The sequence below is a fragment of the Aotus nancymaae genome, unplaced genomic scaffold, assembly GCF_030222135.1.
Source record: "Aotus nancymaae isolate 86718 unplaced genomic scaffold, 86718_ANA_hifiasm-v0.15.2.pri h1tg000131l, whole genome shotgun sequence".
Taxonomy (NCBI): domain Eukaryota; kingdom Metazoa; phylum Chordata; class Mammalia; order Primates; family Aotidae; genus Aotus; species Aotus nancymaae.
In genome coordinates this window covers 3,067,755-3,093,987 of record NW_026988546.1, presented here as the reverse complement: position 1 = coordinate 3,093,987, position 26,233 = coordinate 3,067,755, and the positions used below count along the sequence as shown (strand labels likewise).

The following is a 26,233-nucleotide window of genomic DNA, read 5'->3' as shown; positions in this document are numbered from 1 at the left end:
TTCAGGGATTCAACTTCTTTCTGGTTTAGTCTTGGGAGGGCGTATGTATCCAGGAATTAATCCATTTCTTCTAGATTTACTGGTTTATTTGCATAGAGGTGTTTGTAGTATTCTCTGATGGTAGTTTGTATTTCTGTGGGATCAGTGGCAGTATTTCCTTTATCATTTTTTATTGTGTCTATTTGATTCTTCTCTCTTTTTCTCTTTATTAATCTGGCTAGTGGTCTGTTTTCTTGATCTTTTCAAAAAAAACAGCTCCTGGATTCATTGAGTTTTTGAAGGGTTTTTCACATCTCTGTCACCTTCAGTTCTGTTCTGATCTTGGTTATTTCTTACCTTCTGCTAGCTTTTGAATTTGTTTGCTCTTGTGTCTCTAGTTCTTCTCATTGTGATGTTAGGGTGTCGATTTTAGATCATTCCTGCTTTCTCTTTGGGCCTTTAGTGCTATAAATTTCCCTCTACACACTGCTTTAAATGTGTCCCAGAGATTCTGGTACGTTGTGTCTTTGTTCTCACTGGTTTCAAAGAACATCTTTATTTCTGCCTTCATTTTGTTATTTACCCAGTAGTCATTCAGGAGCAAGTTGTTCAGTTTCCATGTAGTTGTGTGATTTTGAGTGAGTTTCTTAATCCTGAGTTCTAATTTGACTGCACTGTTTTCTAGGACTGTTATGATTTCCTTTCTTTTGCACTTGCAGAGGGTGTTTTACTTCCAATTATGTAGTCAGTTTTAGAATAAATGTGATGTGGTGCTGAGAAGAATGTATATTCTGTGGATTTGGGGTGGAGAGTTCTGTAGATATTAGGTCTGCTTGGTCCAGAGCTGAGTTCAAGTCCTGGATATCCTTGTTAATTTTCTGTCTCATTTATCTGTCTAATATTGATAGTGGGGTATTAAAGTCTCCCACTATTATTGTGTGGAAGTCTAAGTCTCTTTGTAGGTCTTTTTGAAATTGCTTTATAAATCTAGGTGCTCCTGTATTGGGTGCATATATATTTAGGATAGTTAGCTCCTCTTGTTACATTGATCTATTTACCATTATGTAATGCCCTTCCTTTTCTCGTTTGATCTTTGTGATTTAAAGTCTGTTTTATCAGAAACTAAGATTGCAACCCCTGTTTTTTTTTTTCTTGGTAAATATTCCTCCATCCCTTTATTTTAAGCCTGTGTGTCTTTGCATGTGATATGGGTCTCCTGAATACAGCATACTAATTGGTCTTGACTCTTTATCCAATTTGCCAGCCTGTGTCTTTCAATTGGGGCATTTAGCCCATTTACATTTAAGGTTAATATTGTTATGTGTGAATTTGATCCTGTTATTATGATGCTAGCTGGCTATTTTGCCTGTTAGTTGATGAAGTTTCTTCATGGCATCAATGGTCTTTACAATTTGGAATGTTTTTACAGTGACTGGTACTGGTTGTTCCTTTCCATATTTAGTGCTTTCCTTCAGGAGCTCTTGTAAGGCAGGCCTGGTGGTGACAAAATCTCTGAGCATTTGCTCTTGTGTAAAGGATTTTATTTCTCCCTCACTTATGAAGCTTAGTTTGGTTGGATATGAAATTCTTGGTTGAAAATTCTTTTCTTTAAGAATGTTGAATATTGGCCCCCACTGTCTTCTGGCTTGTAGGGTTTCTGCAGAGAGATCTGCTGTTAGTCTGATGGGCTTCCCTTTGTGGGTAACCTGACCTTTCTTTCTGAGTGCCCTTAACATTTGCTAGGTTGGGGAAGTTCTCCTGGATAATATTCTGAAGAATGTTTTCCAGTTTGGTTTCATTCTCCTTGTCACTTTCAGCTACACCAATCAAATGTAGATTTGGCCTTTTCACATAGTCCCATATTTCTTGGAGACTTTGTTCGTTTCTTTTCACCTCTGTTTTTCTCTAAACTTGTTTTCTTCCTTTATTTCATTGAGTTGATTTTCAATCTCTGGTATCTTTTCTTCTGCTTGATTGATTTGGCTATTGATAGTTGTGTGTGCTTCATGAAGTTATTGATTTGGCTACTGATAGTTGCCTATGCTTCATGAAGTTCTTGTGCTGTGTTTTTCAGTTCTATCAGGTCATTTGTGTTCTTCTCTAAGCTGGTTATTCTAGTTAGCAATTCCTCTCATTTTTTTTCAGTGTTCTTAGTTTCCTTGCCTTGGGTTAGAACATGCTCCTTTAGCTCCGAATAATTTGTTATTACCCACCTCCTGAAGCCTACCTCTGTCACTTCATCAAATTCATTCTTTGTCTAGTTTTGTTCCCTTGCTGGTAAGGAGTTGTGATCCTTTGGAGAAGAAGAGGCGTTCTGGTGTTTAGAATTTTCAGCCTTTCTGAGCTGATTTCTCTTTGTGGATTTATCCTCCTTTGGTCTTTGATGTTGGTGATGTTGATACTATTCCTTTCTGTTTGTTAGTTTTCCTTCTGACAGTCAGACCCTTCTGCTGCAGGTCTGGTGGAGTTTGCTAGAGGTCCACTCCAGACCCTGTTTGCTTGGGTATCACCAGCAGGGGCTGCAGAACAACAAAGATTGCTGCCTGTTCCTATCTCTGGAAGCTTTGTCCCAGAGGGGTACCCACCAGATGCCAGCCAGGGCTTCCTCTATGAAGTGTCTGTTGGCCCCTATTGGGAAATGTCTCCCAGTCTGGATATATGGGGGGTAGGGGTCAGGGATCTACTTGAAGAGGCAGTCTATCCCTTATCAGAGCTTGAACAGTATGCTGGGAGAACTACTGCTCTCTTCAGAGTTGTCAGCCAGGGATGTTTAAGTCAGCTGAAGCTGTGCCCACAGTTGCCCCTTCCCCCAGGTGCTCTGTCCCAGGGAATTGTGCCCACTTCAAACTTCCTGGTGGATTTGTTTACACTGAGAGTGAAACCACCTACTCAAGCCTGAGCAATGGCAAATGCCCCTCCCCCCACCAAATTTGAGTGTCTCAGGTTGACCTCAGACTGCTGTGCTAGCAGCAAGAATTTCAAGCCAGTAGCTCTTAGCTTGATACCTGAAGATATTATGTTGAATAGAAGCTTGCTGGGCTCTGTGGGAGTGGGACACGCTGAGCTAGGCACTGGAGAGAATCTCCTGGTCTGCCAGTTGTGAAGACCATAGGAAAAGCACAATATCTGGGCCAGAATGCACTGTTTCTCCCAGTACAATCTCTCAAGGCTTCCCTTAACTAGGAAAGGTAAATCCCCTAACCCCTTGCACTTCCCAAGTGGGGTGACACCCCCACCCTGCTTAGCTCCCTCTCCATGGTCTGTACCCACTGTCCAACCAGTCCCAATGAGATGAACCAGGTGCCTCATTTGGAAACAGGAATCACCCACCGTCTGCGTCTGTCTCGCTGGGAGCTGCAAACTGGAGCTGTTCCTGTTTGGCCATCTTGCCAGCTCTCCCCAGATTTGTTCTTTTTGCTTAATCTTGCTATGTGGGGTCTTTTGAGGTTCCATATGAATTTTAGGATTGTTTTTTCTAGTTCTGTGAAGGATGATTCTGGTACTTTGATTGGAACTGCAATGAATTTTTATATTGCTTTTGACAGTATAGTCATTTTTACAGTATTGATTCTCCACGAGCATAGGATGTGTTTCCATTTGTTTGTGTCATCAATGACTTCTTTCAGCAGTGTTTTGTAGTTTTCCTTGTAGAACTCTTTCACCACTCTGGTTCAGTATAGTACTAAGTTTTTTGTTTTGTTTTGTTTTGTTTCCGCTGTTGTAAAAGGAGTTGAGTTCTTGATTTGTTTTTCATCTTGATTGCTATTTGTATATAGCAGTGCTACTGATTTGTGTACATTAGTTTTGTATCCTGAAACTTTACTGAATTTATTTGTCAGATCTGGGAGATTTTTGGATGAGTCTTTAGGGTTTTCTAGGTATATGATCATATTATCAGTGAAGCTTGACAGTCTGACTTCCTCTTTACTGATTTAAATGCTATTAACTTCTTTCTCTTGTCTGATTGCTCTGGCTAGGACTTCAGGTATTATGTTGAATAGACGCGATAAAAGTGGGCATCCTTGTCTTGTTCCAGTTCTCAGGAGGAATGCTTTCAACTGTCCCCATTCAGTATAATGTTGGCTGTGGGTTTGTCATAGATAGCTTTTATTATTTTGAAGTGTGTGTCCCTCCTATGCCAATTTTGCTGAGGGTTTTAACCATAAAGAAATGCTGGATTTTGTCAAATGCTTTTTCTGCATCTGTTGATATGATCACATGATTTTTTAAAAAATTTGTTTATATGGTCAATCACATTTATTGACTTGCATATGTTAAATCATCACTGCATACCTGGTATGCAACTCACTTGATCATGGTGTATTATCTTTTTGATATGCTGTTAGTTTCAGTTAGCAAGTATTATGTTGAGGATTTTTGCATCTGTGTTCATTAGGGATATTGGTCTATAGTTTTCCTTTTTTATGTCCTTTCCTAGCTTTGGAATTAGGGTCATACTGGCTTCATAGGATTATTTAGGGAGGATTCCCTCTTTCTTTTACTTGTGGAATAGTGTTCTATAGGATTGGTACCAATTCTTCTTTGAATGTCTGATGGAATTCAGCTGTGAATCCATCTGGTCATGAACTTCTTTTGTTGGCAGTTTTTTTTTATTACTGTTTTAATCTCTCTATTTCTTACTGATCTGTTCAGAGTTTCTATGTCTTCCTGATTTAATCTGGGAGGGTTGTATATTTCCAAGAATTTATCCATCTCCTCTAGATTTTCCAGGTTGTATGTGTAAAAGTGTTCATAGTAGCCTTAAATGATCTTTTGTATTTCTGTGGTATTGGTTGTAATATCTCCCATTTCATTTCTCATTGAGCTTATTTGGATCTTCTCTCTTCTTGGTTAATCTCACTAGTGGTCTATCAATTTTGTTTATCTTTTCAAATAACCAGCTTTTTGGTTGATTTATCTTTTGTAATTTTTGGTTTCATTTTTATTTAGTTCCGCTCTGATCTTTGTTATTTCTTTTCTTCTGCTGGGTTTAGGTTTCATTTGTTATTGTTTCTCTAATTCCTTGAGGTGTGACCTTAGGTTCTTTATTTGTGCCGGTTTAAACCTTATGATGCAGGCATTTAATGTTACAAACTTTTCTCTTAGCACCACTTTTGCTGTATCCCAGAGGTTTTGATAAGTTGTTTTACTATTATATCTCGGTTCAAAGAAGTTTTAAATTTCCATCTTGATTCCATTGTGGACCCAAAGATCATTCAAGATCAGGTGATGATGATGATGATGATGATGATGATGATTTGAGATGGAGTACAGTGGCATGATATTGGCTCACTGCAACCTCTGCCCTCTGGGTTCAAATGATTCTCCTGCCTCAGCCTCCCAAGTAGCTGGGAATACAGGCATGTGCTGCAATGCCAGGCTTATTTTTTCTTTTTGAGATGGGGTCTTGCTGTGTTGCCCAGACTGGAGTGCAATGGCACAGTCTTGGTTCACTGCAACCTCCACCTCCCAGGTTCAAGTGATTCTTGTGCTTCAGGCTCCCAAGTAGCTGGGATTATAGATGTGCTCTACCATGCCCAGCTAGTTGCTTTTGTATTTGTAGTAAAGATAGGGTTTCACCATGTTGACCAGGCTGGTCTTGAACTCCTGACCTCAGGTGATCCGCCTACCTGAGGTCTGGGCTTCTCAAAGTGCAGGAATTACAGGCTTGAGGCACGGCACCCACTCTTAATTTTTGTATTTTTAGTAGAGACAGAGTTTCAACATGTTGGCCAGGCTAATTTTGAACTTCTGACCTCCAGTGATCTGCCAGTCTTTGCCTCCAAAGTGCTGGGATTTCAGGCATGAACCACCACACCCAGCCTCAAGAGCAGACCCATGTATTTTTATAGTTTTGAGGGTTTCTTTTGGAGGTAATTTCCAGTTTTATTCCACTGTAGTTTGAAGATACTTCATATAAATCTGACTTTCTTAAATTTATTGAGATGTGTTTTGTGTCCTATCATATATTCTATCTTGGAGATTGTTCCATGTGCTGAATAAAAGAATGTATATTCTGCAGTTGTTGGGTAGAATGTTCTGTAGATACCTGTTAAGTCCATTTATTCTACGGTGTAGTTTAAGTTCATTGTTTCTTTGTTGACTCCCTGTATTGATGACCTGTCTAGTACTGTCAGTGGAGTATTGAAGTCCCCCACTATTACTGTGTTGCTGCCTGTCTCATTTCTTAGGTCTAATAGTAATTGTTGGCTGGGCACAGTGGCTCACACCTGTAATCCCAGCACTTTGGGAGGCCGAGGCGGGTGGATCACGAGTCAAGAGATTGAGACCATCCTGGTCAACATGGTGAAACCCCATCTTTACTAAAAATACAAAAAATTAGCTGGGCATGGTGGCATGTGCCTGTAATCCCAGCTACTCAGGAGGCTGAGGCAGGAGAATTGCTTGAACCCAGGAGGCGGAGGTTGCAGTGAGCCGAAATCGAGCCATTACACTCCAGCCTGGGTAACAAGAGCAAAACTCTGTCTCAAAAAAAAAAAAAAAGTCTGTTTTGTCTGATATAAGAATAGCTACTCTTGCTGACTTTCCATTTGCATGGAGTATCTTTTTCCATCTCTTAACCTTAAGTTTATGTGAGTCCTTATGGTGTTAGGTGAGTCTCTTGAAGATAGCAGATACTTAGTCAGTGAATTTTTATTCCTTCTGCCATTCTGTATCTTTTAAGTGGAACATTTTAAGTGGAACGTTCAACATCAGTATTAAGATGTTGGGTAAGGCCAGACACAGTGGCTCATGCCTGTAATCCCAGCGTTTTGGGAGGCCTAGGCGGGCAGAAGGTCAGGAGATCAAGACCATCCTGGCTAACACAGTGAAACCCCATCTCTACTAAAAATACAAAAAATTAGCCAAGTGTGGTGGCACACACCTGTAGTTCTAGCTACTCAGGAGGCTGAGGCAGGAGAATCTCTTGAACTCGGGAGGTGGAGGTCACAGTGAGTCAAGATTGCACCACTGCACTCCAGCCTGGGTGACAGAGTGAGACTGTCTCAAAAAGAGCAATAGCAACAACAAAAAATGATGTTAGGTGCTGTTCTATTTATCACATTAGTTGTTGCCTTAATACCTTGTTTTAGTGGGTTTTTTTCCCCATTGTGTTATTGTTTTATGGGCCCTGTGAGATTTATGTTGTAAGGAGCTTCTATTTTGATGTATTTTAAGGTTTTGTTTCAAGACTTAGAGCTCCTTTAAACATTTCTTGTAGTGCTGGCTTAGTAGTGGCAAATTCTCTCAGCATTTGTTTGTCTGAAAATGACTTGATCTTTCCTTCATTTATGTAGCTTAGTTTTGCTGGATACAAAATTCTTGGCTGACAATTATTTTGTTTCAAGAGGCTAAAGATGGGACCCCAATTTCTTCTGGCTGTAGGGTTTCTGCTGAGAAATCTGTCACTAATGTGGTAGATTTTCCTTTATAGGTTATTTGATGCTTTTGTCTCATAAGTCTTAAGATTCTTTCCTTCATCTTGATTTTAGATATCCTGATGACTGTGTGCCTAGGGGATGATCTTATTGCAATGAATTTCCCAGGTGTTCTTTCAGCTTCTTGTGTTTGGATGTCTAGATCTCTAGCAAGGTCAGAGAGGTTTTCCTCAATTATTCCCTCAAATAAGTTTTTAAACTTTTAGATTTCTCTTCTTCCTCAGGAAAACCAATTGTTCTTAGGTTTGGCCATTTAACATAATCTCAAATTTCTTGGAGGGTTTATTTTTTTAAATTCTTTTTTATTTGTCTTTGTCTGATTGGACTGGTTTTTTGTTTTTATTTATTCATTTATTTATTTTGAGACAGAGCATTGCTCTGTTGCCCAGGCTGAAGTACGATGACACAATCTCAGCTCACTACAACCTCTGCCTCCCTGGTTCAAGTGATTCTCCTACCTGAGTCTCCCAAGTAGCTGGGACTACAGGCATGCGCCACTACCCTGGCTAATTTTTTGTACTTTTACTAAAAACAGGGTTTCACCATGTTGGTCAGGCTGGTCTTGAACTCCTGACCTTGTGATCCACCCACCTCGACCTCCCAAAGTGCTGGGGTTACAGGCATGAGCCACCACACCCAGCCTGATTGGGCTAATTCTAAAGACTTGTCTTTGGCTGGGCATAGTGGCTCACGCCTGTGATCCAGCACTTTGGGAGGCCGAGGTGAGTGGATCACTTGAAGTCAGGAGTTCAAGACCAGCCTGGCCAACATGGCAAAACCTTGTCTCTACTAAAAATACAAAAATTATCCAGGTGTGGTGGCATGTGCCTGTAACCTCAGCTACTTGAGAGGCTGAGGCAGGAGAATTGCTTGAACCTGGGTAGCAGAGGTTGCACTGAGCCGAGATCATGCCAGTGTACTCCAACCTGGGCAATAGAGCAAGACTCCATCTCAAAAAAAAAAAAAAAGAAGACTTGTCTTCAAGCTCTGAAGTTCTTTCTTCTACTTGTTCTAGTCTGTTGAAACTTTCCACTGCATTTTGTATTTCTCTAAGTGTGTATTTCATTTCCAGAAGTTATTATTGCTTTTTATTCATGTTATCTATTTCTCTAGAGATTTTTTCATCCATAACCCTGTATTTTAAAAATGTCTTTAAGTAGTGTCCCATGGAGTGATCTCTTGATGTGGTGTTCTCCCCGTTTTCCTAGGGATGGGGCTTCGTGAGAGCCAGACTGCACCTCACTGCAGTAAATTGTTATTGCTCTTCTGAATCTTGCCACCCAGCGGAGCTACCAGGCTCCAGGCTGGTGCTGGGGAAATGTCTGCAAAGATTCCTGTGATGTGATCTGTCCTCAGGCCTCCCAGCATGGATACCAGTACCTGCTCTAATAGAGGTGATGGGAAAGTGACACCGACTGTGAGAGTCCTTGGTTGTAGCTGTTTAGTGCACTGGCTTTCTTGAATGCTGGTTATGCTAGTGATGAAGTTGTCATGTAAACAGACTCAGGACCTCTGGTTAGCCAGGACCTTGCAGGCAGTGTAATTAGGCATTGTCTTCTTCCTGAGATCAGGGTTATTCTGTCATGAGTTGTCGTAATGGCCTGTGTTGATTGGCCTCCAGCCAGGAGGTGGTGCTTTTAAGAGATCACCAGCTGTGGTAGTAGTAGGGGGCTCTAAGCTTGCCCTAAGATGGCCAGGGTAAATATTTTGGTTTCTCAAGGGATGGGCAAGGCCATAAAGCTTCCAAGAGTTTCTATGTTTTGTGTTCGGCAACCAGGGTGGGTAGGAAAATGTAATACTAGTTGGGGGCAGTGTTAGGTGGGTCTGGGCTTAGACTCTCCTTGGGCAAGGCTTGCCACAGTCACCTTGGGGGATGAGAGATTGTTCTCAGGCCAATGGGGTTATGTTACAGAGGGGATCTTGGCCACCTCTACTGAATCATATAGTTCAGAGAAGTGGGGGATAGCCAGTAGCAAGAGGCCTCACCCAACTCCCATGCAGTTGGTGAGGCTGGCCTCACTCCTGCAGTGCCTTGCTCAGATTTTACCCCAGGCCATGAGCTACCCTGCTGAAAAAGCAAGCACGCATTTGAACCTTCCTTGTCTAGCTATTCCTGCTCTGGCTCCTATCTGCAGTGGCTTACGGTCATCTCCTGCACTCTGCTCAAGGAAATTTGTGCCTAGTCAAAACCACTATCAATTTCAGTTGGGAGCTTCTTTCACTCTCTGACACCTCCCAATTTCACTGGCTGCCTTCCCAAGGACCCCTGTGAGATAGTCATTGCTGGCTTCCCTGGGCTTGAGCTGGAGACTGGGAGTGCATGCAAGGCACTTCCTGCTTCCACTTCTACTTTTATATTTTGCGTGACTCCATAAATCCCTTTCATCTCTAGGTAAGATTCAGTTTTTCTCCCGTGACCTGGATTTTCAGATTCCCTAGTGGGGACCTGTGTTCGGAGGTAGGTTTTCTTCGCTCTCACAGTTTGAGAACTCACAGTTTTTCACCTGTTTCATGGAATTGGCAGCAGCATACCACTTCTTTCAAAGGATCTGTGAATTCTTTTGGTTTTCCTGGTAAATTCCTACAGTCTCTAACACTGTTCTGTCCTTCCACATGGAGCTGCACATTAGCCCCCTCTCCTCTCTGCCCCATAAATTGGATTTTAAAAGTTTGATTTTCTCTTTATTTCTACAACATAAACTGCTTTCATTTAATTACAAAATGTTGGTTATTATAGCACCATAAAATTTATATGTTCTAGGAAAGTAATTGGCTAGTTTTTCAGAGGAAAATATTTTAGATCTATTTCTATATGTCACAAATTTCATAAAAAACTTTTTATTTAGAAACAATTTCAACCTTACAAAAAGTTACAAAGATAAGAATACAAAGACCATCTACATGCCTTTTACCCATACTCACTATTTTAAAAATTTTACCCCATTTGTTTTCTTATATACACATGTGGTGGCTCATGTGCTCACACACTTGCATCTCTCTTCTCCCTCACTGCACAGACACACACACTTGCACACACAGTCTCACACACTCATAGAGGCACATTTAAAAATGTAACCAAAACTTCAGTTCCAAATGATGCCCACAGGTTTCATGCATGCTTTCTTCCATTCCTTATATATATGTTCTTTCTTCTATAGTGAGAACCCTGGCTCAACATTAACATGTTTACTCAACAATATCAATGTAGTTACTAATTTGCTCAATCCCAGAATGCATCTACAGTAGTTTCGAAATTTCTTCACCAATGTCACCACAGTAAACAGGCCAACTTTTTAAAAGTGCAGAATCCGCAGTTCTTCCTTCTTACACTGTTACGCTACCTTTTCTAAATCTTAAGGGCATATAGTTAAATATTGAGTTTGTAACTTACTTGGATTAATTTTTTCCATTTTTACTTTGGTCATAGTATTCATTTGAAATAACATTGGATTCATTTGTTTCAATTTGCTTTCATTTTTCATTTTTCCACTTCCTAGTTTTTTTTCCAACTTAATTTTATTTTTGAATATGTAGGTTAGTATGCTTTTCAAGGTCAAAACTCTGCAAAAGCTAATGCTTAGAGAAGTGTCACTTTCTCTTTATGTCTTCCATCCCATCACTCATGCCTCCACCCTCTTTCTTTGTGGTTTTATGCTAATGATACACAGAATATATGTCTTTTTTCTGTTTATGCAAAAAGTAGCATGCTTCTTTGTAGTTTGCTTTTCTCACTTAACACTATCTCCTGGAAATCTCTTCATACTGATTCATAGAGATTCTCCTTATTCCTTTTTTTTAGGTGCATACTACTCCAGTATATGGATGTACTGTAGTTATGTAACCCACCTCCCGAACTTGGACATTTAGGTAGTTTCCAATAATTTGCAAATACAAACAAGGCTGTAATGAATAATCTTGTACATATGTATTTTCGTGTTGTTGGAGTATCTTCAGAATGAATTCCTAGAAGTGGGATTGCTGGATCAATGGGTAAATACACATGTAGTTTTGTTGGACAGTGCCACATTCCCCTCCATTCTGCAATCCCTTCAGCAATGTGTGAAAGTACTGTTTCCCCACAGCTGCCTGACTAACAGAACACACTGTCAAGCTTTTGAATTTGTGCCACTACAGAGGATGAGAAATTGTATTTCACTGTAGTTTTAATTTGCATTTCTCCTATTATGAGTAAAGTTGAATATCTTTTCATAGGTTTAAGGGCTATTGTTATATCTCTCTTTCTGAATTATCTATTCATTTCTTCTGCCTATTTTCTAATGGGCTTTTGATCTTTTTGTTAAAAAATTTTTTTAGTAAATTTGAGAAATTAGCTCTTCATTGGTGATATATGCTACAAATATTTTCTCACTTTTTTTGACATTTGTCTTTTATTTTTACTGTATGAAGAGTTTTTATTTTTGTGTAGTCAGACTTTAAACCTTTTCCTTTAATGCATCTGGATTTCTATTCATAGTTAGCAAATCTTTCTCTCTACCCAGCTAGTAGAGGAATGTTTTCTTTTAGTACTTGTATAGTTTTATTTTTAACATTTAGATATCTGATTCATTTGAAGTTTATTTTATGTATGGTTTGAGAAATTGATCTAATTTTATCTTATTCCAACTTTCAAGTTGTTCCAAGATCATTGATTTAAAAGACTCTTTGTCCCAGTCATTCAGATCTCTTTTTGGACTTTCTATTTCTATTCCATTGATCTGTCTGTTCATGTGTAGTCCCACACTATTTAATTATAGAGGCTTTGTGGTATTTTTAATTCTGTAAGGCTAGCTCAGTGGTGTGCTGGTAAACTGGCTTCCCAAAGGAGAGGAGGGGGAAGCCCTGGTCTGTAGCACTTGCCAATTTTTGTGGTGTAAATACCTCCACTTTTTTTTTATAGAACTTTTATATCATTGTTTAATATTGTTTATCTGACCTTTTTTTTATTATTATACTTTAAGTTCTGGGGTACATGTGCAGATCATGAAGGATTGTTACATAGGTATACACATGCCATTGTGGTTTGCTGCCTCCATCCTCCCGTCGTCAACATTAGATATTTCTTCTATTGTTATCCTTCCCCATTCTCCTCACTCCCTGCTATCCCTCCCCTGGCCCCTTACCCCCCAACAAACTCTAGTGTGTGATGTTCCCCTCCTGGGTGTCCATGTGTTCCCTTTGTTCAACATCCACTTATGAGTGAGAACATGTGGTGTTTGGTTTTCTGTTCTTAGTTTGCTGAGAATGATGGTTTCCAGCTTCATCCATGTCCCTGCAAAGGACATGAACTCATCCTTTTTTATGGTTGCATAGTATTCCATGGTGTATATGTGCCACATTTTCTTTACCTAGTCTATCATTGATGGGCATTTGGCTTAGTTCCAAATCTTTGCTATTGTAAACAGTGCCACAGTGAACATACATGTGCATGTGTCTTTACAATAGAATGATTTATAATCCTTTGGGTATATACCCAGTAATGAAATCGCTGGGTCAAGTGGTATTTCTATTTCTAGATCCTTGAGGAATTGCCACACTGTCTTCCACAACAGTTGAACTAATTTACACTCACACCAACAGTGTAAAAGTGTTCCTGTTTCTCCACATCCTCTCCAGCATCTGTTGTCTCCAGATTTTTTAATGATCACCATTCTAACTGGCATGAGCTGGTATCTCAATGTGGTTTTGATTTGCATTTCTCTAATGACCAGTGATGATAAGCATTTTTTCATATGTTTGTTGACCGCATAAATGTCTTCTTTTGCAAAGTGTCTGTTCATATCCTTCACCCACTTTTTGATGGGGTTATTTTTTTCTTGTAAATTTGTTTTAGTTCTTTGTAAATTCTGGATATTAGCCTTTTGTCAGATGGGTAGCTTATAAAAATTTTTTCCCATTCTGTTGGTTGCCACTTCACTCTGATGATTGTTTCTTTTGCTGTGTGGAAGCTCTTTAGTTTAATTAGATCCCATTTGTTTATTTTGGCTTTTGTTGCCCTTACTTTTGGTCCTTGCCTATGCCTATGTCCTGAGTGGTATTGCCTAGGTTTTCTTCTAGGGTTTTTATGGGGTTAGGTCTTATGTTTAAATCTTTAATCCATCTGGAGTTAATTTTTGTATAAGGTGTAAAGAAGGGGTCCAGTTTCAACTTTCTGCACATGGCTAGCCAGTTTTCCCAACACCATTTATTAAACAGGGAATCCTTTCCCCATTGCTTGTTTTTTGTCAGGTTTGTCAGAGATCAGATGGTTGTAGACATATCGCATTACTTCTGAGGCCTCTGTTCTGTTCCATTGATCTGTATCTCTATTTTGGTACCAGTACCATGCTGTTTTGATTACTGTAGGCTTGTAGTATAGTTTGAAGTCAGGTAGCATGATGCTTCCAGCTTTGTTCTTTTTGCTTAGGATTGTCTTGGCTATGTGGTCTCTTTTTTGGTTCCATATGAAGTTTAAGGTGGTTTTTTCTATTTCATGAAGAAGGTATCTGACCTGTTTTATATTAACAGTGGTGTTCTAAAGTCTCCTGTTATTAGTATGTTTTCATTTATTTTTGCATATCCTCTAAATTTTGCTTTATATAGATGGTTTGCTGTTTTATTTGTTGCATTGATATTCTGAACTGTCACTCTTCATCATGGAATGTGGCTTTTATAACATATCCTTTTCAGATGCATTTAGATGTATTTCTTTTGCTTGACTCTACTTTGGTATTAGAATTGCAACTTCTATTTTCTTATTGTTTCTATTTACCTTGTAAATATTTTTATTTTTAGCTTTTTTGAGTAACTACATTTTAAGTATATCTCTTATATACAGTGCGGATTTGAGTTTTGCTTCATGAGTCACTGTGATTTTTTTTTTTTTTTGAGTCAGAGTTTCATTCTTGTTGCCCAGACTGGAGTGCAATGGTGTGATCTTGGCTCACTGCAACCTCTGCCTCCCAAGTTCAAGTGATTCTCCTGCCTCAGACTACCAGGTAGCTGGGATTAGAGGTGCCCATCACCATATCCAGCTAATTTTTGTATTTTTAGTAGAGACAGGGTTTCTCCATGTTGGGCAGAGTGGTCTTGAACTCCAGACCTCAGGTGATCCACCTGCCTGAGCCTCCCAAAGTACTGGGATTACAGGCGTGAGCCACCATGCCCAGCCTAGTTTTTCTATTTTTAGTAGAGATGGGGTTTTACCATGTTGATCAGGCTGGTCTTGAATTCCTGACTTCAGGTGATCCACCTGTATCAGCCTCCCAAAGTGCTGGGATTACAGGCATGAGCCACCGCACCCAGCCATTTTGAAAATCTTTTTTAAAAATAGGTGAGTTATACTGGGCATGGTTGCTTACTCCTGTAATTCTAGCACTTTGAGAGGCTGAGGCAGACAGATCGCTTGAGCCCAGGAGTAAGAGACCAGCCTGGATAATGGTGAAACCCCATCTCTACAAAAAAAAAAAAAAAATTGGCCAGATGTGGTGGCATGTGCCTGTATTTCCAGCTACTTGGTAGGCTGAGGTGAGAGGATCACCTAAGCCTGGAAGGTCGTGGCTGCAGTGAGCCATGGTTGTGCCACTGCACTCTAGCCTGGGCAACAGGGTGAGACCCTGTCTCAAAAATAGAATAGTATAAATAAAATAGATGAGTTAAAATCTTTTATGTTATTGATATGACTGTTACGTCACATCAATAGTAATGGTCTCAACCCAGTTATAATTACTATCTGTACTATGTGATATTTGTTGTATTTCTTCATTTGGTCAGCCTTCTTTGATTTTATTTTATTTTAGTTGTTATCTTTCTATTAATACTTTTAACAGTGCTCTTATCACCTTTCTTCTTACTTAACCTTTTACTGTCAGTTTCAAATGGTGTCCTTTGACTGCCACTGATTATCTAGACAACAGATATCACCCTGAATTTACTTTCCTCTAACCACTGCTCTGTTCCCCATCCCTCTAGTTTTGCCTTTCCCAAGTTGTCATATAAATAGAATCATACAGTATGCAGCCTCTAGTGGTTGACTTTACCCAGCACAATATATTTCAGATTTATCCAGGTTGTTGCATGTATTAGTAGTTGTCACATATTCCTTTTAACTGCTGAGTGGTATTCCATAATGTAGATGTACCACATGTACTTTAAAAAAATGATTATGTCATGGCCGGATGCAGTGGCTCCTGATTGTAATCCCAGCACTTTGGGAGGCTGAGGCAGGTGGATCATTTGAGGCCAGGAGTTTGAGACCAGCCTGGCCAACATGGTAAAACCCCATCTGTACTAAAAATGCAGAAATAAGCTGGGCGTAGTGGTGTATACCTGTAATCCCAACTACTCAGGAGGGTGAGGCATGAGATATGCTTGAACCCAGGAGGCAGAAGATGCAGCAAGCTGAGATTGCACCATTGAACTCCAGCCTGGGTGACAGAGTGACTCTGTCTCAAAAAATAATAATAATTAAAAAATGAAAAATAAAATGACTATAGTCTTATAAGTAGTTGCAAAAATAGTACAGACAGTTCCACATATCCTTACCCCAATTTCTATGATGAAATGTCTTGCAAACTGGGATATTGACATTGGCACAATGTGATTAACTAGTCTATAGGCCTTATTCAGATTTCACTAGTTTTTAGATGCACTGTATACAATGTTTGTATGTGTACATTTTTTTACACTCCACACACAGCACCAGTATGATAAAGATGCAGAACTGTTCCATCAGCACCAAAGAATTTGCTCCCTCATTATGCCTGTTTATAGTTGTAGGCCGACACTTCTTCATCTCCCTGTCCCCTGGGAAACACTACTTTCTTCTCCATCTCTATAATTCTGTCATTTTGAGGTAACTTTTTGTGATTGACTTTTCTTATTCAGCCTAATGCCCATGAGATCTGTCTAAGCTGCTGTAAGTATCAATAGTTCATCCCTTTTAATTATTGAATAGTATTCTATAGTATGAATATACCACAGTTTGTGAAAACTGAGTGAAAAAAATACATTGTTTTTTGTTTTCCTTCATAGAAACTGAATAAAACTCTTACATTTAGCAAAAGTGATACACTTATGAGAATACATTTGTTACACACACGTTGAAAAAGTTGAATTGAAAATATTAATCAGTGTAATTTGTTCTCTTATAGGAATCTTTGCTACAGAGATTTCTGACATGTGAAATGATTCTTCACATCCCTGAGAAAGGTCAAAGTTACAAACTGATTTTTTTTTGCTACATGATTGCATTTATCTTTTAAATGCTTGGTGATGTTAAATGTATTTATTAACTTTGTGTGTCTGAATCTCTGTTCTGATGTGCCATGTTGCAGTGATCTGAGATAAATTATAAAAACAAAAATGCATATGGCTCTTTCTATCCATGCAGTAATAGTGAGTGTAAGTAAAATCTGCTTACTTCACTATTGAACACTGTTATGTTCACTATCCGGAGTAAATAAAGAAACTTATTAAAACAGGGCAAAGTGTTTTTACAAAACTGATTTCCTTTCCTTTCTTGGTATCTCAAATAATTAGTTAGTTAATATTTTTCTTTGTGATTTGTGCTTTCATGGCTGGAAAATTTGTGCCAAAATGGGTACAATTTACTGATACTGGCCTGGGATCTGATATTCCATTTTGGAACCAACCTTACACAAATTTCATGCCATAATCTGATATCGAAGCAGCAGAAAGTAGGAGTGTTGTCAGGGTTTTAAAATCTATAGTATTGTACCACTCGAAGACTAAGTAACATACATTTTCCACAATTGTGTTTACTACTACTATTTTTAGAAAGGTAGGTGATGATATATCTGTCAAGAATGTAAGGTTTTTTTTAAAATCTGTATTTTTAGTAAGTTTTCCTTAAAGTACTACAATCAACTTAATTGCCATTTTATTTTATCGTCTGTGGCAGGTGTCTGTAATCTGGAGTAACAAGACAAGTGATGTTTCCTTCCTCCCCCAATTTCCTAAATGTTTTACCTTATCTATCCATAGGCTTTGATGTAATGTTCATATTAGAGCCTGAATACTACTGTATTTTACTGATTTAAGCTATTTGTATTCTTGCCATTTTAATAAAAAAATGCTTGTCATTAATAGTATTCATATGATGTAGACAGTTTCTCATTTTATGCAGTCACTTTTCAATATGACTATAGTGATGTAGGAAAGTGTTCTGATTTAGGTTTTGTTTAATCACTAGCACACTGATATTTTGCCATAATTTCATTCTATATATTCATTTTAGTTTGATTTTTTAAAGCCTTCAGGTTTGTTCATCTAGTTTAAGACATTAAGGGTTGGTTAAAAATTAATATTTTAAAGTAAAATACTCTTTTATAAGTATTTTAAAAAATAATATGCAAAAAAATGGTCCTTGCTATATAAGATGTTGATGAACATGAAAAATGTATCTTTGTTAGGTGACTCAATGACCTTAGCATGAGGTCATCACGTTAACTTTATTCACCTAGAAGAGCTGACAAAGAGCTGAGTGTTACTGTCATATGCACTTAACACATGTTATGTGTGGAGGGCAGTATGTGGGAAGGGAGCATGAGAGAAGCAGGAATGAAGTATGTAATACAATATTTCCATGTTTGACTAAAAGTATGCTGTACTTGCCTTGTACCATTAATTACAGAACATTTAAAGGGACAATTATATGGTAAGTATAAAGGGGCCATCATTATCTAAAGGAAGGAGAAAACATCTGCATTCTATGTTAAAATTTCAAAGAAACTATTTTTGTTTTGGTAATATTCAAGAACATTTGTTGTATTAAATGAGATTCTAATTGCTTGATATAAATATTTAATAGCCTGTCGCTATGGTAGAGATTGCCTAATGTAAACACAATATATGAAACTATACCAAACATATTCTTCCTTGGATGACAGGGAACTCTCCTGAAAAAGAGTTCTCAGCTTTCAAAGATCATGTTTAATATAAAACACCTACCCCTGCTAAAGTAAGGGTGTTTGTGAAAAAAGAATTGTTAACCCTCTGAGTAATTTAAATCTAAAATTTGTTGTATATAAATCCTATTTTGAAATTCCAAGCACCACCAGAACTCTGTCTTTTCTTTGGTTTATCTGAGACATCACACAACTTTCTGTTGGAAGTAGGATCAGGGAATTACATGAGGATCCATTCTGAAGTTCATAAGCTATAGTTTCAAAAGAAGCAGGTGTTATCTTTTCGATCTTTAGTATATTACTGTTAGAGTTCCTCTCCCCTATTAAAGTTTAGCAACCAGCGGGCATAATGAATTAATTAAATATGTTCTGATAATAATATCAGCTACTAAAAACTTAGATTGGAATCAACTGAAAGTGTTAATGATATAAAGAAAATTTCCAGCTGACACTCTACAAATATTGGCTACAGTGATTATAAGTGATTCACCCTGGAACAGTAAAAGAAGAAAAAAGGAGTATGAGTGGAAGCTACTGGATTTGAAGTCAATTATGATTCCTAAACAGTTATTTCTTCAAAAATTATTTGAAATGATGAATTCAGGTACTTGAAATATATTAATATTTTACAATGACACTATCATAAGAATCTGCTACTTTTCTCTTTCCTGTCTTCCTATTTTCTTATAAATGCTTGTATGGTCTTTAATGGAGTCTCCTTAGCTCCCTAAAGGCTCTGCTTAAAGTTGCATTTCTTGTGTAATAAGTATGAGTTTGTGACCCAATTCTGAAGACAACAAATCGCTCTGAGTTTTGTGAACCTAATTTAAATATATGATTATTATACTACTCTATCAAATTATTTTATACTCGTCCCTTTCAAGTGCATTTCAATGTTCTTTTTAATTATTTTTTTGCGACAGGGTCTCACTGTGTCACCCAGGCTGAAGTGCAGTGGTGCGATCATGGCTCACTGTAGCCTTGACCTCCCGGGCTCAAGCTGTCTTCCCTCCTCAGCCTCCTGGTGCATGCCACTACGCTCAGCTAATTTTTAAAAATTTTTGTACAGATGGGGTCTTGCTATGTCACTCAGGCTGGTCTCAAACTCCTAGGTTCAAGCAGTCCTCCTACCTCAGCCTCTCAAAGTGCAGGTGTGAGCCCCTGTGCCCAGCTGTTTTTTTTTTTTTCCTGGTAGAGTTTGTGCATTTTTATTACGCTGCTTGCTTTGATTCCCTAGGATCATAGGATGGCTCCTCTAACACACTTATCTATTTTCTGGTTTTGTAGCATTACTTTGGTTTCTTGCATTACTATAAATGGTCTTTTCTACTCTGTTACTGAAGTGAATTATGTACCTTTGTGTGCTAGGTATGGCGGTAACTTCAGAAACAAGTGAGTGAATCTCGGTTTGCTCTTTTGTAAAGCATGCAGCCTTATAAAATAAAATCTCTCACAGTAGAAAGCCAATGATTTTGAGCAAAATTCTTACATATTAGTATTATCTCTTTACTGTGGTTGTCTATATTTCTTGGCTCAGTACCACAGCATTTGTTGAGTAAGGGAGGTTTATCCGGATTGATACTTGTAAGCACAGCATGTGATATATTATTTCCTGAAATGATATCATCGTTAAAATGATACAATGCTGAAACTCAGATATGCTGAGAAGTAAGTCAGACTGTAATGTGCTGTTTTAATATGGATTGACATTTTCTTCATATCCCTACTTTTTTAATAGTCTACTCATCATTTCCTTCAGTGAATTTTCTTATGGTGTAATGGTTTGGTCTATTATTACTGAATCTGTATGTACTCTTCTGTATAAATTAAATAACTAAATAAATTATACCATGAAATTAATGTGGCCCTCTCAAAATCAGTACATGCTCTCTCCAGATTGGAAGCATTTTGTTTAACATTTTCAGATATAATCCAGGAATTTTGAGGCCAACTGAGAAGAAAGCGGGCACTGGGTCCCAGTTGCAGCCCAGAGTCCTTTGCATTTGCAAAAGTGGAGAGTACAAGAGGCTGGTTAGGGGAACCTGAGGGGACAGTCCCCATGCATATGAGATAAGGAGCTTTTGGAAGACTAAGATGACTAATAATTATAGCTAACAGCAGAAATACATATCTAATTACATATACACACTGTGTGTTTCTATGTATATATATACACACACCTATAAATATACATAAATGTGATTCCTTTTTGCTTTAAATAAAGATACAATATTTAAACTTATTTTTGCTTAGATAGCTCATCCTCAAGTAAGTAACAGAGGTTAACATTCAAAGGGAAAAATGACCTAGATATTCCAAGAGATGACAAGTTAATAAAAGCCAGTACAAATGTGACTCCTTAAAAATTAATGCCAAAAAAGTTAATGCTATGGCTTATTAAAGTAGAAGTAAAATGCTCATTTTAAGAAGAGTTATAACTATGGTGTGATCAGTTAATTTCTCTGAAGACAATGGGGTCAAGCTACAATTATGCCAATTTCATTGATACTTTGTAAGAACCGACTTTTGATCTTGTTGCTTTTCTCTACTGTTGCTCTATTCTCTATTTCATTTATTTCCATTGTGATCTTTATTAGTTCCTTCATTCTGCTCGCTTTGGATTTAATTTTCTCTTCCCTTTTACAGTTTCTTAAAATGAAATATTATGGTATTTATTTAAGTTTTTTTTACTTAAATCTAAATGCCTGTAGCTGTAAATTTTCCTCTACTAAATAAATTTTTTAAATTCCTTTTATTGCTTTAGCTGCATACCACAAATTTTAATATATTGTGTTTTCTCTTACATTTATCTCCAGACATTTTCTAATTTCTCTTGTGATTTCTTCTTTGCCCTATTGATTATTCAAGAGTAATCAATAAATAATCATATTTAATTTTCACATAGTTTTGAATTTCCTAAATTTCTTTCTGTTACTAATCTCTAATTTATTTTCATTGTGGGTAGAGAACATACTTTATACAATTTAAACCTTTAAAAAATCTGGAGTGGCGGGATTGGGGAGGGATAACATTAGGAGAAATACCTAATGTAGATGATGGGGGGATGGATGCAGCAAACCACCATGGCATGTGTATACCTATGTAACAATTCTGCACGATCTGCACATGTACCTCAGAACTTAAAATATAATAAAAAAGAAAAAAAGGAAAACTAACTAACTAACTAAATAATCTGTTGAGGTTTGTGTCATCGCCCAACACTTTGTCTATGCTGAATGATCTTCCGTGTGCACTTGAAAACACTGTGTATTAAACTGTTTTTGTGTGGAGTGTTCTATAGATGTCAGTTATGTCTTCTTGATTTATAGTGTTATTCAGATTTTGTGTTTCCTTGTCTGTCTTCTGCCACTTGTTCTATCCATTATTGAAAGTGGAATATTGAAGTCTCCAAATATTATTATTGAATTGTGTATTTCTTACTCCACATCCATCAGTTTTTGCCTTATATATTTTAGGGTTCCACTGTTAGGTGGGTGCGTATATGTTTATAATTCTTTTATAATTATAAAATTTCTCTCTTTGCCTCTGGTAGTATTTTTTGTTTTAATGTCTATGTTGTCTGATATTTTACAGTCATTCAAGTTCTGTTATGGTTACTATTTGCACAATATATTATTTCAGTCTTTTTGCCTTCAATCTCAACATATTTATGTGTGTATATATATATATAATGTTACATATATATTATTTTATATGTATGTGTGTGTGTGTGTGTATATATATATATATTTTTTTTTTTTTTTTTGAGGCAGAGTTTCGCTCGTTGCCCTGGTTGGAGTGCAGTGGCACGATCTCGGCTCACTGCAGCCTCCGCCTCCTGGGTTCAAGCCATTCTCCTACCTGAGCCTCCAGAGTAGCTGGGATTACAGGTGCCTGCCACCACACCTGACTAATTTTTTGTATTTTTAGTAGAGATGGGGTTTTGCCATGTTGGCCAGGCTGGTCTCAAACTCCTGGCCGCAGGTGATCCACCCGCCTCGGCCAATCTATTATATTTTAAAATCTAAAGTGTATTCAGTAGATAGCATATAGATGGATCATTTTATCACACTCAGTCTGTCTCTGCCTTTTGATTAAATTGTTTGATTTATGTTCACACTTAACATTATTATTGATATTGTTAGATTTACCTCTGCTATTTAATATTTTGTTCTCTATATGTCTCATGTTTTGCTTTCCCTGTGTTGCTCCTCTGTTGTTGTTGTTGTTTTGCATTAAGTGAATACTTTCTAGTTAACATGTTAATTCACCTAATTTTTATGTGATATTTTAAAAGTTATTTCCTTAGTGGTTGCTCTAGGGCTTACAGTATACATTTTAATTTATTGGAATGTACTTCATGTTTTCACTAAATTCTAATGACTTAGAGAAATGCTTACCCCTATATAACTCTTTGCCCTTCCCTGTGTGTATATATATATATGTGTATATGTAGCTTTTATATGTTAAAAACCCAGCAATACACAGTTATAATCCTTACTTCATATAATTTTATGTCTTTTAAATAAGCTCAAGGAAAAAAGAAAAGCACAAGTCTTATAGAGGGTTTTTAAAAATTAACCTATTTATATTTTAATTTTGGTTCTCCTTATTTCTTCTTTTGACTTCAAATTACCAACTAGTGTTATTTCCTTATTCCAATCAAGTTCTGTTCCCACACACCTCCTTTGTGATATTATAGTAGTCCCTCAATATCTGCAATTTTGCTTTCTGTGGTTTTGGTTACCCGTGGTTACCCATGGTCAAACATGGTCCAAAAATATTAAATGGAAAATTCCAGAAATAAACAATTCATAAGCTTTAAGTTGCATGCCATTCTCAACAGTGTAATGAAAACTCACATCATCGCTTTGTCTAGCATATCCATGTTGTATAGGCAACACACCCATTAGTCACTTAGTAGCCATCTTGGTTATCACATCAAAAGAAACATGATAAATGGTTTGGTGCTATGTCTGATTTCAGGCATCCACTGGTAGTCTTGGAATGTATCCCCTCCCTCCTGATATGGGGGGACTACTGTTTTTTCAAATATATTTTATTTCTATATGTTATAAACCCAATAACACAGTTATATACATATTGTTTTATGTAATTGCTTTATAAATCAGTTCAGAGAATGAAGGAGAAGAACTCTACAGTTATACTGTCTTTTGTAATTAATTACTTACATAGTTACTTTTACTGGAACTCTCTTTTTCTGTGTGGATATAAATTACTGTCTGGCATCACATTTTTTTCAGAGTAAAGAACTTCCTACAGTATCTCTTTTAAAGCTGGTTTGCCACCAACAAATTCTCTTCATTTTGGGGTAGCTGAAATGTATTTATTTCTCTTTCATTTTTGAGAGATAGTTTTGCTGGATATGGGAATCTGATTTGTCAGGATTTTTTTTTTTTTTTTCCAGAATTTTGAATTTTTCATTTCACGGCCTTCTGGCCTCCATTACTTCTGATAAGAAATAAGCTGTTAGTCTTTTGGGTCTTCCTATAATGGCCTGGAAGTCAACTGTTAATATCATCAGAGTAATATTTCTTTTGCTGCTTTCAAGTTTTTCTTTTTGTACTTAGCTTGAATATTCTATGTTGTGTCTGGGTATGTATCCCTGTGTGTTTATCTTACTTGCAGTTAGTTGACATTATTGGGTATATAGATTGATGTTTTCCATTAGATTTTTGACTTTTCAGCTATTATTTCTTCAAATATATTTTCTGCTGCTTCTTTCTCTCCTATACTTTCCTGGCAGTACCCTTACACATATGTTTCTGAGAATAATGGTGTCCCACATTTCTCTGAGGTTCTGCTCACTTTTCTTCATTCTTCATTCACCCTGCTCTTCAGATTGTGTGCTCTGTTGATCTGTCTTTATGTTTGCTGATTATTTTTTCCGCCAGCTCAAATCTACCATTGAGTCCCTCTAGCAGTTTTTCTTTGTAGTTATTGTATTTTTTAACACCAGAATTTTCAGTTAGTTCTTTTTTTAAAAAAAGGAACAACTTCTACCTATTGTTGATATTCTTTATTTTATGAGACCTCATCATCATTCCTTATGTAAATTCTTTAAACGTGATTTCATTTAGTTATTTGAACATATTTTTTTTCTTTTTTTTAATTAATTAATTTATTAATTTAATTAATTAATTTATTTATTTTTTAATTGCATTTTAGGTTTTGGGGTACATGTGAAAAACATGCAAGGTTGTTGCATAGGTACATATGTGGCAGTGTGATTTGCTGCCTTCCTCCCCTTCACCTATATCTGGCATTTCTCCCCATGCTATCCCTCCCCAACTCCCCACCCCCCTCTATCCCCCCCTCTCCCCCCCAACAGACCCCAGTGTATAGTGCTCCCCTCCCTGTGTCCATGTGTTCTCATTGTTCAACACCCTCCTATGAGTGAGAACATGTGGTGTTTGATTTTCTGTTCTTGTGTCAGTTTGCTGAGAATGATGGTTTCCAGGTTCATCCATGTCCCTACAAAGGACGTGAACTCATCGTTTTTGATGGCTGCATAATATTCCATGGTGTATATGTGCCACATTTTTCCTGTCCAGTCTATCATCGATGGGCATTTGGGTTGGTTCCAGGTCTTTGCTATTGTAAACTGTGCTGCAATGAACATTCGTGTGCATGTGTCCTTATAGTAGAACGATTTATAATCCTTTGGATATATACCCAGTAATGGGATTGCTGGGTCAAATGGAATTTCTATTTCTAGGTCCTTGAGGAATCGCCACACTGTTTTCCACAATGGTTGAACTAATTTACACTCCCACCAACAGTGTAAAAGTGTTCCTATTTCTCCACATCCTCTCCAGCATCTGTTGTCTCCAGATTTTTTAATGATCGCCATTCTAACTGGTGTGAGATGGTATCTCAATGTAGTTTTGATTTGCATTTCTCTAATGACCAGTGATGATGAGCATTTTTTCATATGTTTGTTGGCCTCTTGTATGTCTTCTTTTGTAAAGTATCTGTTCATATCCTTTGCCCATTTTTGAATGGGCTTGTTTGTTTTTTTCTTGTAAATCTTTTTTAGCTCGTTGTAAATTCTGGATATCAGCCCTTTGTCTGATGGGTAGGCTGCAAAAATTTTTTCCCATTCTGTTGGTTGCCGATTCACTCTATTGACTGTTTCTTTCGCCGTGCAGAAGCTGTGGAGTTTGATCAGGTCCCATTTGTCTATTTTGGCTTTTGTTGCCAATGCTTTCGGTGTTTTGGTCATAAAGTCCTTGCCTACGCCTATGTCCTGAATGGTTTTGCCTAGGTTTCCTTCTAGGGTTTTTATGGTGTTAGGTCTTATGTTTAAGTCTTTAATCCATCTGGAGTCAATTTTAGTGTAAGGTGTCAGGAAGGGGTCAAGTTTCTGCTTTCTGTATATGGCTAGCCAGTTTTCCCAACACCACTTATTGAACAGGGATTCCTTTCCCCATTGCTTGTTTTTGTCAGGTTTGTCAAAGATCGGGTGGTTGTAGATATGTTGTGTCACCTCCGAAGCCTCTGTTCTGTTCCATTGATCTATATCTCTGTTTTGGTACCAGTACCATGCTGTTTTGATTACTGTAGCCTTGTAGTATAGTTTGATGTCGGGTAGTGTGATGCCTCCTGCTTTGTTCTTTTTGCTTAGAATTGACTTGGCTATGCGGGCTCTCTTTTGGTTCCATATGAAGTTTAAGGTGGTTTTTTCCAGTTCTGTGAAGAAGGTCATTGGTAGCTTGATGGGGATAGCGTTGAATCTGTAAATTACTTTGGGCAGTATGGCCATTTTCACAATATTGATTCTTCCTAACCATGAACATGGAATGTTTCTCCATCTGTTTGTGTCCTCTCTTATTTCGTTGAGCAGTGGTTTGTAGTTCTCCTTGAACAGGTCCTTTACATTCCTTGTTA

General features: G+C 37.6%; 1 protein-coding gene across 9 annotated transcripts in view; it reads left to right on the top strand.

The window, feature by feature from the left end:
* The window catches only part of TSGA10 (testis specific 10), a 204,421-nt gene extending 184,239 nt beyond the window's left edge, over positions 1-20,182 (top strand). For 6 of the 9 annotated variants that reach the window (XM_064371407.1, XM_064371404.1, XM_064371405.1 and 3 more), the window contains one exon: positions 16,547-16,760. In XM_064371407.1, coding sequence (XP_064227477.1) covers positions 16,547-16,571 — 25 coding nt within the window. In that variant the 3' untranslated portion in view covers positions 16,572-16,760. Of the gene's footprint in view, positions 1-16,546 lie in introns of all 9 variants that reach the window. The other 3 variants (XM_064371406.1, XM_064371411.1, XM_064371410.1) reach the window with 2 other exon arrangements.
* The last annotated feature ends 6,051 nt before the right edge of the window (positions 20,183-26,233 follow it).